The sequence below is a fragment of the Podarcis vaucheri genome (assembly GCF_965113315.1).
Source record: "Podarcis vaucheri genome assembly, chromosome: 1".
Taxonomy (NCBI): domain Eukaryota; kingdom Metazoa; phylum Chordata; class Lepidosauria; order Squamata; family Lacertidae; genus Podarcis; species Podarcis vaucheri.
Window position 1 is genome coordinate 52,014,214 of NC_138759.1, and position 16,706 is coordinate 52,030,919.

At 41.4% G+C, this 16,706-nt stretch overlaps 1 protein-coding gene across 3 annotated transcripts in view; it reads right to left on the reverse strand.

Annotated features, from left to right (window-relative positions):
• The window catches only part of CSTPP1 (centriolar satellite-associated tubulin polyglutamylase complex regulator 1), a 134,529-nt gene that overhangs the window by 18,220 nt on the left and 99,603 nt on the right, over window positions 1–16,706 (reverse strand). For all 3 annotated transcript variants that reach the window (XM_082226468.1, XM_082226469.1, XM_082226470.1), the window contains one exon: window positions 2,654–2,738. In XM_082226468.1, coding sequence (XP_082082594.1) covers window positions 2,654–2,738 — 85 coding nt within the window. The remainder of the gene's footprint in view (window positions 1–2,653; window positions 2,739–16,706) is intronic.

Genomic DNA, 16,706 nt, shown 5'->3' on the forward strand with positions numbered 1-16,706 from the left:
GCTGCGTGGGTGAGAGCAAATTGTTAGCGCAAGGAAGCTCTCAAACCCAGAAGAGCAAAGGCAGTGAGATCATTCCCACCTGAGCCGGGGTGCCTCAGACACAGATCTCATTTTTCTCTCACACCTGCCGTCCCAAAGCCCCCAGCTTGTCTGTCTCCAAGGCACAAGCAGACAACAGAGGAGTTGTGCGAAGCTTGCCCCCCTTCAGTGGGGCCTCAGGTTTACAATGGCTTTGCAGATTAAATTCCTTGACACAATCTTCAGCACCGTGCCTCCTCTCAGATTTATGTATTCAGACTTATAGCCTGCATTGTGAAGACTGTGGACCAATGAAGTTATTCCTGGCAAAAATTCTCATTTATCCTTGCAATCAGCTTCTGAGGTAGGCTGCTATTAGTTTCTTTTTTCTTTTCTTTTCTTAAATGCTTTATTAATTTTGCAAAAAACAATCAACAAAAACAAGCCAAGATCAATACAAATTACAAAAAGAAAAGAAAAGAAAAGAAAATTCATACATCAAAGATTCCATTATGACTTCCAATCACCCCATCGTGTTTCCTGGGTTACATTATCAACTGCACACTTTCCATTGTCTCTCATAAATTGTCTCAAATTGTCTTGGTTTTCTAAAATTTCCTACTGTCATGCAGGGGTCAATCAAAACCTGCCAGAGAATTTAGATGTTTACAGTGCTCTTTTAGGTATACTCTGTAAATGTCCCATTCTCTAATAAACCTTTGTTCTGTATCATCTCTCATTCTTCCTGTCGTTTTTGCTAATTCTGCGTATTCTAGCATTTTTGCCTGCCAATCCAACTTAGTGGGAACAGATTCTCCTTTCCATCCTTTAGCTATTAAAATTCTTGCTGCATACATGAAAATTCTCCTCAGATTTTTCGGAATATCATTAATAACCAGCAGAGAGGCTTCGGGGGCTTTTGCAAAGGAAATTTTAAAAATCTTTTAAAGCTCATTGTATATTGTTTCCCAGAATCATTTTATTTTTTTACAGTTCCGCCAAATGTGGATCATCATGCCCTCTGCCTCTCCAACAAATGCTTGACCTGATTTTATGTATTTTAGCCAGTTTTGAAAGTGTTAGATACCAACGGTGAAGCATTTTCATGAAATTCTCTTTCAGGTTATAGCACGCAGTGAACTTCAAGTCTTCAAGTCACTTTGCAAACTGAACTGAAACACAGCTGACTCGCTCCCGTGGTTAAAGTCAGCCGATGAGTTCATTGGATTAATACCCAGGTTTCACAGGCCAGCTCCTAATACTCTACTAACTGGCTCTTGATTAAACCAGCAGTGACAATAAAGGTGACATGTGCCTTATTTCCCCGCCTTCTGCATGTTGAGTAAGATACTAGAGCATTGCAGAAAGCGTCTCATGATTCATAGAGCCTGCTGCAGCAGGCAAACTTTGTCTTGTCAATTCCCTTAAGACTATACCTAATTCTGCTGAGAACCAAAAGGCAGATCCTCTTGCTATTGACATTGTCTTTATGTCTATTAGACTCTTAAAAAGTGGCTTTCAACTGGGTTCTGGAAAAGCCCTGGTGGTTCCTTGGAGGGTTCTTCATGAGAAGATTAGTAATGACCAAGAAGCCTCCCTGAAGTTCCTCATAGAATCATAGAATTGCCAAGCTGGAAGGGACCCAAGGGTCATCTATTCCAACCCCCTACAATGCAGGGGCTCGAACCCACGAACCTGAGATTAAGAGTCTATGCTACCTTGACAGTCTTCAGGAGACAAGGCAACACAGAAACATATTCCTGAAGATAAAACAGTTGAAAACCACTGATCTAGTATGACACCCTCCCACACTCAGTTTGCATGCTTTTCATGTTCAAAAGTTTATTTTATTTATTTAAACAAAATTAATATACTGCTTGCTTGACAGAATATCTCTCAAGTGGTTTGAATCTATCAGCACACCAACTGTGACTTGTTTTCAAGCAACTTTACATATAAATCTGCCCATATCCAATTCAACATAGACTCTGCCCCAACTGCGGTATCTAAGCCAGAGATATGTCAGGCTACCCGTTGCCAAAATTGCTTAGATTACTCGATCATTGGATGTCAACAGGATGCCTGGGGAATCTCGCATATCAGTCTGGAGTCCATAAGGGTTTGGAACTGAGACCAGAGGAGCTGTTCCTTGGAAGATTTCAGACTGAAAGTGGATCAAGAATAAAACCCATTCCCCTTCTCCCAGAATTTGAACATGAGGTTCAGCTCTGAAACAGATCCCTTTATATTAAACCAAAACATGCAGTACAAACCCCCAAAGTAAACATATTGCTTATCGCAAATACTGCAATTTTAAGAGACAGTTCAGTATTCATTCTTTGTTTTAAGTCAGGGTACTAAAAGCATTCAAGTTTAAATGGGTACCGACAGCAGTACAGTCAAATGTACAGGCTTCCCTGTATTGAACACAAAAGCAGTGATCAGGAAAGACTTGTGTCCCCACGTCTGTGTTTATCATAGGCAACCTGCATCATTCCAATTGCATATACACCATGCACAACTGGCAGTGCCAACACTATTTCAGTACAGGCACTTTTTCTACCCAAGTATAAAGCAGGAGCTGATTCTCGCTGTAGGAAATAACCAAAGATCTAATTGCTGAAGGAGTGCTCACCTTGCTGCTTTCTGTGTAAGCTCCATGGGGAAGTCAGGGCAAAGCAGCTGCAGGAGGCAGTGGTACTCCTTGGCTGTCAAGAGGTCTGCAACAGAAAGAGAAGTATATTATTACTATTTGTGTTCATTCAGTTTATGAGTCATTTCCCACAACCATCACAGAACAACTTGCAAAAATTAAAATAACAATGCAGAATGAAATGTTAAAAGGCAATGTCATACAGACAAGAAGGTGGGCGAAGCATAATAGAGACTCAACCACTAAGGAGTCAGAAGGAAGCGATTTCTATGCCAACCTGTATTTGTCACAATCAGCACCATTTCTGTTTCGCTGCAGTTCAGTTTCCAACAAATATTTCGTTATTTACCTCACTGCCTGCTAATTAACTTAAGTTATATAACTTATCATAACATATGTGGCTATTTATGTGACTTGCACAACTTGCATTCGTTTCAATGTAAAGGAAATATCATAACAATCTTTAATAAGTCATCAATCACGTATCATTTGCATGGGGGGTGTAACGATGATGTGAAGGAAAACAATGGTGTTAATTCACTTGGCTGATTTCCATTCCTGACCACAGACAAACACACCAACTGCAGCAATTTCCGCTTTCTTTTCCATTTTTGCTGGAATATGCCAACATTCCTTTATTTTTACATTTTTCTTTATGACATTATTCCAACTAATCGAAGCAGATGACAGTTTCAAATCATTGAATCTTTTGTGAGATGAATTCACCCCTTTGCCCACACAGCTGAAGTATATTCTTTTACCATTTACCATTTATTTATTTAATAAAATTTCCAAATCCTCGACTACCAAAAAAAATATAGTGGAGCTAGTGATGGCATAAAGTGCACAAAGGACGTTTAGAGTTTGTAGGGAATTCCAGCATTTGGGGAGTGGAACATCTGCTTCCTTAACAGTCTAGACTCTTTCTTTCTTTATCCATAGGCTCCAAATGTTCCTTATTTACTAACACCTCTCCTCCTGCCACCACATTGCTTTCTGCCAAAAAGAAGAATCCAAATTCTGCAAAAAAATATGCATGTATGCAGTTTTCTGAGTTCAGTAAGCATATGTCACATTGTTTGACTTAGTATATTTTAAAAACAGGTTAGTTTTCTTATTACGGGAGCCAGATTTTCTTGCCAACAGAGTATGAACATGGAAAGTGACAATAGGACTTATCTTCAGTGATATAGGTAGGCATTCCAATAGAAAAGTTGTAACAGAAAGGGCTGTAGTTGAATGGCAGATTATCAGAATTCATCTCCAGATACAGCTGGGAGAGAGAGACCCATCTGAAAATCCAGAGAGCTGCTTCCAGTCAATAAAAACAATATAAAGCTACATTGATAGATGGTCCGACTCAGTAAAACATGTATCACTTAATGCACAAAACTTCCCCCAAAGAACCCAGGGAAGTGCAGTTCACCCTTCACACAGCTACAATTCCCAGTACCCTTACTGAATGAGAGTTTCTGGGATTCTTTGGGGGTCATGCTTTAAATGTGCTTTACATGCAGGATGTACATAAATTCCTGAGGGCCAAATTATATGTTTCATACAGATATATGTAAAATTAAACCAATGACCAACTTAAACAGGAAAAGTAATTTCTGGAGAGGCAATCTGGACCAGAAACGATGATGACTAAGCCTGGCCAGCCATTTCCCTGCTTCAAATCTGCCAAGTAACTTCTCTCCTTTAGGCAGTGAGAATAGCTCAGCTGGTACAGCATGGGACTCTTAATCTCAGGGTTGCGGGTTTGAGCCCCACACTGGGCAAAAGATTCCCACATTGCAGGGGGTTGGACTAGAGGACCCTCGTGGTCCCCTCCAACTCTACAATTCTTTGAACCCTGTGAGGGCACACACAGACGCTGCAAACTTCCCCGGACCTGACTGCACACTCTTGAAACAGCTTTTCTTATTTAAAAAGGGCTGTGGTGGCAACATTACATGCATCTGTGTGTAATGTCTATTTTGGCCCAGTGAAGAGCCAAAAGCCCAGTGAATTAAAAGTTGCTTAAATTTGTTAAAAATCACTGGCAGGGTAACATTCGCTACCACATGCTAGGAAACCCATCCAAGCAACATCTGGCAGCATTAGGAAAGGCAAACAAGATCTAGGGGCATGTATGAAGAAGTATGGAGCACAAACCCACAGGCATTATTACTTTGGCATCCAGCGAGGCAGCTGGATGGCCTCTTTTGTAATTGTGTGTGCGAATCTGGTCACTATATTAAAGGAAGGCAGAGAGACCAGATCCAAAATACACAAGACAGCCAACCCAATGATTCATCTCTTAGGGAGCTGCTTTGTGAGAGGCTGGCAGAGAACGGCCTCTGTGGCTCAGAAGTGGGGCAGGGGGAGAGACGAAAGAGGTGAAGCTCAGGGAGGTTTATGGGATCTAAGGAGAATGGAAACATACTGATGTCAAAAAGCTGCTCATGATTGCATGTTCCCTGTCCAAAAGCCTGTGGACTGAAGTTAAGGAGAGGACTGGCTGAACAACAGTAATTTTGCTGTGTTTCTATATGCAGAAGAATGCAAAGTATGGAAGAAAAGCCAGTAGTAGAACGAGGGCCAGGCTGGAAGCAGGCAGGGAGGATCCAAAGTGAACTCAGTGGGAGGACAGGGCTAGAAGAAACTTGGTTCACTCAGTTAGCCTTCTATTGCTCGTCCATTTTCTCACTCCAGTGTTCCATTAATGCATTTGGGATCCAAAGAGGTCCAGTCATGTGCACAGAATGTTTACGTGTGTGCACATGGAGCTAGCCAGCTTGCCCTTTTGTCTGCAGCATATGGTGCCTCATTCAACAATGCTCTAGCACATGGCGGTCCAAATTTTCATACTAAGTGGGCTACAAGAGTCCTTTGACACAGAATCTGTGGGTCGCACACTGCCTTGTCACGTAGGGGGTGGGGGGAGCCAGGTCAAAATTTAACACACCCCCACACCCCACCAGTCCTTGCACTGCCTTGCCAAAGACAGCTAAGCAAGGCATTGGCCTTTGGGAAGAAGGCATGAGGCTCTGGGAGGGTCCTAGAGCCCTCCCATCTCCTTCCCAAAGGAGGTGGGAGGACTCCAGAACCCTGTCTGAACCCTCATGTCTCCTCCCCAAAGCCCACCACCTTGCTTTCACAACTTTGGGAGGGCGGTGTGAGGGCTGTGGATGGGGGGAGAGCATCAAATGTTGCTGAGAGACCACCCTGCTCTAGAGGAACTCTAGACATGTAAGAGCATCTTTTCAGCAGAGGGGCCATGGGAGTGGAGTAGGCTGGGAGGTCCTGGAAAACTGATGGGTGCAATGCTATTGGGGTCCTCACCTATATTTCCAGTCAATATTTCACCTATATTTCCACAAATCATGGGATTTCTGTTTCACAATATACTCTATTATAGTACTCACAATTTCCCCCATTGTTGTTGAGACTTGACACACTCACAGCACAGCCATATACAGTATAGATGGAATTTTGAGTTAGTTCACAAGAGCCAGAGTACAAGATCCTTCTCATGGATGTTTGGCAGCATTCTGCTTCCCTTCCATTCAACCTGTATTCGCTTATAGCAGTAAATGGAAGGGGACTTAGATCTCTTCTGTTGCAGACCTGGAAGATGGGGTTTTCCTTCTCCAGCTCTGTTCTCTCTCATGGGGATTGTGTTGTTTGTGCTTCAGTTGTCCCTCCAAACTTTCAGTGCTGAATTTTTAAAAAGGACTGACAAAACCCGGGACCAGGAGGAAGGGACGCTGGATGAAGATTGGATTGTTTTTATTTCTCTTTTTATTACCAGGATTGTTTTATAAAATTGATGAATGTTAGAAAAATGTTGGAGCGAAATTACTTGGCTCTAGCAAAAATGTTTAAAGAATTAGGTAAGAATGTTATGGTTGTGAGAAGTCGGTAAAAATAAGATTTAAGTTTTAAGTTTTTAAGGTTTTCTATAAGATAAGATGAAAATAGATTAAGGTAATGTAATGACAGAATACTATGAAATATGGAAAGGATTTGCTGCATAATTATTAACCAGGATACAAAAAAAGGGAGGAGGAGGAGGTCAAAGAAAGAAGGAAATAAGAGTTGAGGATTTGAGAATGATGGATTTATTTTTGTTTGTTTGCGGTGTATTTTTGTTTTTTGAATTTGTATTGTTTGATGTGGTTTGTTTTTTCTTTGTTTTTTCTTTTTTCTTTTTCTGTTTGTTTTTTCTTTGTAATTTCAAAAATTTTCAATAAATATCATATATATATAAAAAAAACTTTCAGTGCTGAATTTTAATCAACAGACATTTCCTGGGTTCCCGTGACTGCTCAAAGCGGCCATGACTGAGGAGCCTGAAAATCTGACACCATCTCAAGGAAGGCAAAGGGGGGGGGAGTTCTACTGCCCTAACAAAGTTTATAGAAACAGGTGTGGTTCTGCGGCAAAATCTCCCCCCCTCCCAAGCAGCAGCTGTGTGTGTTTATGTATTATCCTATGCTGAATGCTAATTCCTGGGGACTGGTTCTCAGTAAAATGATATCAAAGCACTTTCCTTTAGCTTCATTGCTGTTCCCAGTTTTGAGAGTTTTTTTGTTTCGTTTTAATTCTCAGAGGTGTAGAAACTTCTTATCGAGAAAAATGCACACTGGACCTTCTTCTGAGGAGCACAAGACAACAAAATGCTAAATGCTCCTTTCTTTATGGATGTGGGGAAAGATGCGCAAAAACACTTGCAAGCTGCAGCCCTGCTCTCTTTCCTTGCAAAGTTGTTTTGTGAACTGCCAAGACCTCTGGGTATAGGGCAGTATATAAATTCAATAAACACACAACAACAACAAAGTACAGTGGTACCGCGGGTTAAGTACTTAATTCGTTCCGGAGGTCCGTTCTTAACCTGAAACTGTTCTTAACCTGAAGCACCACTTCAGCTAATGGGGCCTCCTGCTGTTGCCACGCCACCGCCACGCGATTTCTGTTCTCATCCTGAAGCAAAGTTCTTAAGCCAAGGTACTATTTCTGGGTTAGCGGAGTCTGTAACTTGAAGCGTATGTAACATGAAGCGTATGTAACCCAAGGTACCACTGTAACCAGTAAGAAATTCTAAACTCTGCACTGAGAGACTTTGCTTGGTGGGGAAATGGGTGCATCCCTCTTTTCTTCCACCACACAAATAACATCATGTGTGATCTTGCTTAATTTGGGGGATGGGGGGGGGGAGAGAAATGTGACATGATGGAAGGGAAGCAAGTACCTCACTTCATCACAGGAGATGAGAAGACAGAAGCTGCTCCATCCCACCACATGAACACTTGCCAGTCCTTTTCATGCCTGCAATGGATCACTGTCTACATATTTCCACACTTTTAATCTGCAGAGAGGAGGGCTAGGAAACTTATTTTTTCACAATCTCAGGCCAGATTCGTTTACAAGCAATACACGTTTCTGTGGTCCTTGCATAATTATTTATTGAACGTTAATTGCATTGGGAGTATCCACAGAAACACAGAACACAATGTCTTGACTCCTGTGCCGAGCATCCTTGATTTTAAGGCAGCTGAAACTAAACCACTATATATTCCAGTTCCACGGCAAAAGGGATTTTTTTACATCAGGCTAACCCTGGGAAGTTCATGAACACGATCTCTCTTTGCATCTGATCATCCTATCTAAACAGGCCTAGTTGCTCAGTTCATTTCAGGGACTCATTACATGTACCCTGGAGATAGTCAGGTTTTTACTGTCATGATTCAGATACGAATGAAGCACACACAAATTTGAGGTATCACACTACATAATATTGCATTGGGAGATGCTACAGTAATCATGGCAAGGTTTACCCTATTATATTTTACAGCAGTTAAAAATACTTGTAAAACTTTTTTTTAATCTTGTGAAAATTATCTAGGATAAAGTCATCACTCACTGTTCAATTATTCTTGCAAGGCTAAGAGCATGATACAATTTATGACTGCAAATAAAGTTAGCTATACAGCTGCAGGTGAATTCCACATGGATTTTCATCCTTCGCAGTAATCTGCATCTTTATTAAGAGATATATGATAAAGTCCCAGTTGTTATTGCAAAATAGAAAGATGGCCAGATGTTTTTCTTATATCTTCAGGTCATGTTCAACCTGCTGCCTATCATTTAAAAAGAAGATGGAAGGGATGTGGGCATCTCTACTGATGTAAGTAATAAAGCTTCACTATGTTCAAGGGTAAGTAAACATGATTCTTCACTGTGTCATCTGTGGATAGATTTTTGTCATGCCTAAATTGCACCTAAACTAAGGCAGAAATTCACTTGCATTGAATTGTGAGCATTGCTATGCTTTGTTTCCTTCTCTTAGCCAGAAAGCACCATTTGTTGCCACCATTCCACGTTTCTTCTGACCAGTATTTCACAATGACCCGTTGAATAATTCTGGTATTCTGGTCACTTTGTGAACATTAGAAGAGAGCTCCACTGGAGATAATGATGCAGTAACAACCACTGATATATCTGATGAACTGATGTATCTTCTTGATATGCTGCAACAAGCTTCAACATTTATGAAACCTATATATTGATAGGCAGTCTTGATGGATGTTTTTAATTCTGCATAAAAAAAATTCCTTCCAGTAGCACCTTAAAGGAATAGAAGGATAGAAGAAGTGTGCATGCACACGAAAGCTCATACCAAGAACTAACTTAGTTGGTCTTTAAGGTGCTACTGGAAGGAATTTTTTTTATTTTGACTATGGCAGACCAACACGGCTACCTATCTACTACTTTAATTCTGCATGTAAGTCATTTGGAGACATTTTGCATGAGGCAAGAACTAAATGAATAAATTAATAATAATAATGACAACAACATAATCATAAGTAGAAAATCTTCCTACTGGATATCCCTACTCATTATCCCACTGGAAATTCCATATCACAGACTGAGAGCTGCAGCCTCATTGGTGTTAGCATCAAGGGCATAAGATTGTATTTACTCACATTCTTCTCCATAGCCTAGGCAAGTTGGTAACCCACTCCAAGGAGGTCATCAAGAATTGTTCTTGGCTGAGCATTTGTTTTTTTCCCCTTCTTCCTCCCTGCTTGGTACCAACTCATTTGCACACCCAACAGTTTGTTGATGTACCATGGAATTTCCTGGTGTGCTATCTCCTCTGTCTGTTGGTGGCTGCAGATTCCAGACCCAAAGCCACTGAGTTCTTGTTTGTCCCCATGTCCTCACCACTGTCCCTGCAGGGCTCCTGGTAAGGACCCTGCCATACTCAGAACATGGGATAGGACTTACCACTCAGTCATATCATTTTCTCTGCTAATTGCTCATTACACAAGAAGGGATCACCAGTGCCCTTATGAGATGCCTACTATTTGCTGTGATTACTGCTTTCCAGTTAACTATGGTGAAGTCACGGAGGTCCATGTGGGAAAATGTCATTTGCCCATTGGCCTGTCCAGGCTGCCAAGAGCTGCTGTGAATAAACAGAGGTGGCTTGGGTACATCATGACCACAATTCTCCTTCCTGTCTCTTGGGCACCAAGGCTACAATCCAGGCCGCAGTCAAGTCAACAGGACTCACTGTTGTTCTACAGGGAGAGAGGTTGCTGGATGAATTAAGATATTGGCTGCCACAAATTACCAGTTTAAATGTTTAGTCAAAAACACACATTTGTGATACATACAATAGGCAAGTCAAAACATAAAGCAATCTGCTCTGTACCCCAAGCCTCTGATGCCACCCATGAACTCCAAAAGGCTTGGAGTCAAGTTGAAATATTGAAGTCTGAGTGCTATCTATGTTATTCTTGTTTTTTTAGAAAAACATGATTCTTAGTCATTCTGCTGCATGGAGATTGTTTTAAAGCAAAAATATCATGTTCCTGTCATGAAGCACACATAATCCTAACTAAGGGCAGAGCTTTTGTTTGAACTGCGAGAGTCCACTGGAAACCTGGCATGCTTAATTTACAGACATGTGCAGGATGCCATAGATTACGCTTAATTTCTCACACTGGCTGGTGAAAATCTGAACATCTGCCACAACTTTAGTGTATGTGAGACACAAACTTATTCCTTGGAAGAAACAAATTTCACAAGTGCTTAAAGAACAGCACTTGTGCCAAGCCCATTTCCAGGAACAATTGGAAGTGCTGGTGGTTGCCTTGAAAGTCCTAAATGGCTTGGGGCCTGGGTACCTAAAAGACTGCCTTTTCCAACATAAGCCTGCTTGTACATGGGGATAACCTTCAGAGGTCTCCTCCTGATAACTCCACTATCTGAAGTGGGGCATGTTATCACAGGGCATGTTGTGACACTGTCGCAGTGGTGGGGCACTGCTCTCCCCTGGGAGGGTTGACTAATGCCTACACTGGTGTCTTTTCAGTGCCCAGCAAATAACATTTTGTGTTCCTAGGCCTTTTAACCTTCAATTTTACCTGTTCTGTTTTATGCTGATTTCATCTGGTTTTCACACAGTTTTACTTCATTGTATTTCAACCTGCTATGGGTGGGTTGTTGTTTTTTAGAGTGGCATGTACATTTTTTCAAAAAGCACACACAAGTATAATAATGAAGTGAGTTTGCAAGGGCATACACAGAATATAACTTACATCACCATCTGTACTGCAGTTATTTATTATGAAGAATTAAGACTAAGCAAAAACTCTGGTGTGCTTATGAGTGGGAACTCTTTCTATCCTTCTCCAATGAGAGGTCACATCCAGCACCTGAACCTGAGACCTCCTGCAGGTGAACTTGTGTTGTTCCTCTAGCGCTTTTTATGCAACTTACTTCCTCAAGGTACATTTGGTTGGTCTGTAGCTAGCAGATGACAAATGTCCCATAATGTGTCATCTTCCTATCTTCTGCTGTGATTGAGTGATTAGAGAGCTGCTGTGAGACCTGTGAGTTCTAGCTTTGTCCACTTTCCCCCCTCCACCAAAGCACACCTTTAGTTTCTTACATAAATGCAAGAAGTGAGTTTGGCTTTTATCATTCTTCCTAGCCGGGTTTGAATTCACATTGCCTGTTTTCCATACTTTTGCTCTGATTAGTAAACTAGCGATGTTTGCTCCCATGAAAATGTAGTTGTGGCTTCCTTCATTGTCTGTCCTCATTCCACCCTTGTCCTGTCAGCTTTCTCCCCAGATGGTTGTTGCTTCCCCAGGGGGACTTGAACCCTGACCCAGAAAGCCAGTATTTACTATAACATGAAAACATTGAAATACTCAGTTGGCCAATGAAACTGATTAATCTGCTACAGAAGACTGATTTACCTCCCCGGTGGGATCTCAGCTCTTGAATTATGGCAAACCTTTGTATCTTATCATTCCACAAAACTCTGAGAGCTCATTTATATATATACATATTTGCAGAGTTTTTGGATCTGATTGTCAATAGCATCCTTTGGCTTAAGAGATATGATGCACATATTTTTCGTGTTCTTTCACTGTTGTTATAGGATACCATTTTGTGGTTTCTTGGCTGCTGCTGGAAACAGGATATTGGATTAGATGAACCAGGACAGCTCTTCTTACATTCTTAAACTCAAGGAAACTGCAAATCCCAGTAAGCGCTGCAAACGTCTGGCTCAGAGAGAAAAGCAGCACCTGTTGAGAACTGGTACTAGCCTTCCATGACAAAAGAGTGGAGTCTAACTGGGTACAGCTAACGTACATGACCTTAAAGCTCATTCAGATACCATGGACAAACTGGGGTGAGAAATGCACTCTGTATGTAAGAACGAAAGAAGAGCCCCGCTGGAGCAGGTCAAAGGCCTATCTGCAGAACCTGAATGCAACAGCACTCTCCCCACTTCTGATTCCTAGCAACTGGTAAACTGGGGCATGCTGCCTGTGGCAATGGAAAGAGACCATAGCCATCTTGGCTAGTAACTGTTGCTAAACTTAGGCTCCATGAATTTGTCTCATCCTCTTTCAGTGCCATCCAAGTTGGTGGCCATCCCTATATCCTGTGGGAACGAATGCCATACTTTAGCCATGCACTGTGTGAAGAAGTACAGTGGTACCTCGGGTTATATATGCTTCAGGTTACAGACGCTTTAGGTTACAAACTCCACTAACCCACAAATAGTACCTCGGGTTAAGAACTTTGCTTCAGGATGAGAACAAAAATTGTGCTCCAGCGGTGCGGTGGCAGCAGGAGGCCCCATTAGCTAAAGTGGTCTTCAGGTTAAGAACAGTTTCAGGTTAAGAACGGACCTCTGGAACGAATTAAGTACTTAACCAGAGGTACCACTGTACCTCCTTTTGCCTGTCCTGAATAATCCAACATTCAGCTTCATTGGATGACCCCCGATTCCAGTATTATGACACAGAGAGATTAGTTCCCAATTCTGATTGGAGGTAAACTATAGTTAACAGTTGTCTAATCTGGATATCGGGATGCGGGTGGCGCCTAGGAGTTGCCAATCAGAAGGTTGGCGGTTCGTATCCCCATGACAGGGTGAGCTCCCATTGCTTGGTCCCTGCTCCTGCCAACCTAGCAGTTCGAAAGCACATCAAAGTGCATGTAGATAAATAGATACTGCTCTGGCAGGGAAGGTAAACGGCGTTTCCATGCGCTGCTCTGGTTCTCCAGAAGCGGCTTAGTCATGCTGGCCACATGACCCGGAAGCTGTACGCTGGCTTCCTCAGCCAATAAAGCGAGATGAGCGCCGCAACCCCAGAGTCGGTCACGACTGGACCTAATGGTCAGGGGTCCCTTTAATCTGGATATCACTTTAAAATATTGTTACCTTGAAACAGAAAACACTGGAAAGAATTGGATCATGCAAGGTCGGGGGGGGAGGGGAAATTAAAAGCAGGGGACCATATCTAATGGACCAAACCTTGGTGTGTGAATTGAGCTGTAGTGTGTGTGTGTGTGTGTGTGTGTGTGTGGAAATCTAGGGAAAGAAATAGGGGCCTATAGCACAAAGCAGAAAACACTAGGTTGGGGAGATTATTTTAATTTAATCTAAGTGTTAGGGATTAGATGTGGATCCACAGTTCATTGTTTATATACTTTGTTGTTGAGTGATTTTATGAGCTATCGGCAGATAGATCTCTTTCTGCTGGATGGGGTTTTGTTTAAATGAAAGATCTGAATAACATATATGGACTATTCCTGTGACTAATTTGCTTTTTGAATGTCAAGGCCAGTTCTAAAATAAATAAGAACCAGAGACAGATAGTACATTTGTGGTGCTTTTAAGAACCGATTTCCTCATTTTCCAAACACACAGAAACAGAAACAGCAGTCCTTAATTATTCCCACTACTGAGATTGAAGATTAAACCAGGACAAACATTCAGAAAAATAATACAGACAATGTTCCAGAAAATACACATACTAGCCAACTTTGCAGTTGATATCTAAATGACTAGAGACTTCAACTTAAGAGCTAAAGACCACTTTGGCTACCTTCCAAGTATGATGATAAGAGCTGCTAGCAAGCAAAGACATGGTTTGCATGCATGCATACATCATTTTATTTGTATGTTGCCTTTCCATACTTAAAACCATGCTCAAGGTGGCTTAGAACATTAAAAAAAATTACATAATTACAAACATAACAAAAGTAGTCATAAACAATAAATAAACATAAAAAATACACAACTAATCAATTTCCACATAAATCATAAGGACTAAAAGAAACATACAAAGAATCTATGACAGCAACAACAGCACCCCCATTGCAGAAATAGCTTGTGCTGTGGAAGCATTATACCAGTAATAAAAAGCCATTTGTGCACATCCATAATAGCCAGCATCCTTAGGTCCAACATGTTTGCTTTACTCCTAGTTTAGAGGTACCAAAACATAAGAGGTAGATTCAAGGCACTCAATTAGCATCTGAAGGTTGCATCCACTCTTAGTCCTACACAATGTAGACCCACTGAAATTAATGGACATTACTAATTTACATCTATTCATTTCAATGGGTTTGCTCAGAGTAGGACTAACATTAGATACAACCCAGAGTATCCCCTTTCTCTTTTCGTTCTTTGTACATACTAAGACATATGCCTGTATTTCCCTCTTATCCCGTAAAACAGCTTAAATAATCTTGGAAATGGATAAGGAAGAAGACAGATAAATGGGGGGACCAAACAGCTCCCCTCGGTGAACTGGCTACCAGTTTCTGACTCCTGTGTCAATGCAACATTATTCATTTTATTTTCTTTATTAAATTTATATCCCACCCTTTCTCCCAAAGAAGCAAACTTAATAACAAGTATTTAATAGTGTTATTTCGTTGTTGTTGTTTCATTTAAAAAACAGGATATACTGTGTGTCTGGCCTAGTTCCAATAGGACATATTTCCTTCATGGGAGTTCTAGCAGCAATTCCCATGGAAAAAAAAATTACATCTGACTACTAAGTTTTGGCAAGAAGGACAATGTTTCTGCTCAATAATAATAATGCTTCCTTAGGGCAAGAGCTTAAGGATCATTATGTACTATAACTGCGTCATAAAGCTTCTTGACCCCGCTAGTCTGGAGCAGTGCCTTTGGCCCAACGTGTAATTATGAGGTCTTAGAAGTGGAGACTCGGCAATACAATATTATCCTGCAAAGACAAGGAAATTAAACCTCCCAGATATCCCTTCATAACATCAAGGATTAATCTTCAGCCAGCATCCGCTAAAAAGAAGAAAATAAACAAAAACTGCAATTAAAAGAAACCAGAGCTAATGTGACACCATCTTTCAACTATCCCATTATGTGGACGATTTTGGGGTACAATCTGCTCTACCACCATGCTATGAACAAAAGGGCCGGACTGGATCCTAAGAGGAGGAAAGTGGCAAGTGAAGAGACTTATTCTCACCCATCAGTGGAGATGTAAGCAGCACCACAGAAAACACTTGAAGCCAATTACAATATGAATGAACAAGGGCAACAATTATAAATGGTGATACACTGCAAAATTAGCTGGAGTGCATAGCAGCATGAATACACTGTGTGCCCTGGAGAACAGGGGGGTGCGGGACCCAAGGAAACTCTCCTTTATGAGGGAATGTTTTGGCTTCAGTCCTGGGATCATTCTTGCCTTTTAAACCGCTACAAGAACAGCCCTTCCTTTAATACAGGGATAGGCAACCTAAGGCCCGTGGGCTGAATGCGGCCCAATCGCCTTCTCAATCCGGCCCACGGATGGTCCAGGAATCAGCGTGTTTTTACATGAGTAGAATGTACCCTTTTATTTAAAATGCATCTCTGGGTTATTTGTGGGGCCTGCCTGGTGTTTTTACATGAGTTGAACGTGTGCTTTTATTTAAAATGCATATCTGGGTTATTTGTGGGGCATAGGAATTCGTTCATTTCCCCCCCAAAAAATATAGTCTGGCCCACAACATGGTCTGAGGGACAGTGGACCGGCCCCTGGCTGAAAAAGGTTGCTGACCCCTGCTTTAATATGACAAGAAAGTGAGTAAGCTTCCCCCTGGACTTCTGAGAGTTTTCATACAATCCCTCCATCCCAGTTAATGTTTGTGGTAATGAAAGTGATACGTCTGGTACATCAAGTGTAACTTCTTCAAGATGCAAGTGCCATTTCCTAAACTTCAACTGATGTCTAGTTCAGGTGGTTATTAACCAATGTGTAGAAATTATCTGGAAGGGTGATATGCCGTTGCACAGAATGACTGAAATGGATCCTTTTCTGAGCATTTGGAGGAATTAAATACAGCCTTTTACAACATGCATTCTAATGGCGTTTCTCTCTCACACCACTGTATTCCGTTGCTGCTCTAGGAAGCTTATGTGCTGAAGTATACACAGATGTACAGCATTTTTAGCAGTATACAAGTGATTGTCAATCAAAGCCAGTGATGGCAGCTCTAAATACCCCTAGGTATTTCTTCTGTAAAGTGCTACAATTGCCAGAGAAACAACATTTTGAGGTCTCTTTACATCTCCCTACTCTATCATCAGAGCAACTCTTTTTCTATGAAGTGCAATGGTTCTCCTCACAAAGCAGCAATTCAGAATTAATTCATTCTTCAGTTATTCACCACCCAGAAGGTGGTGCTGGAAGACTACTGCTTT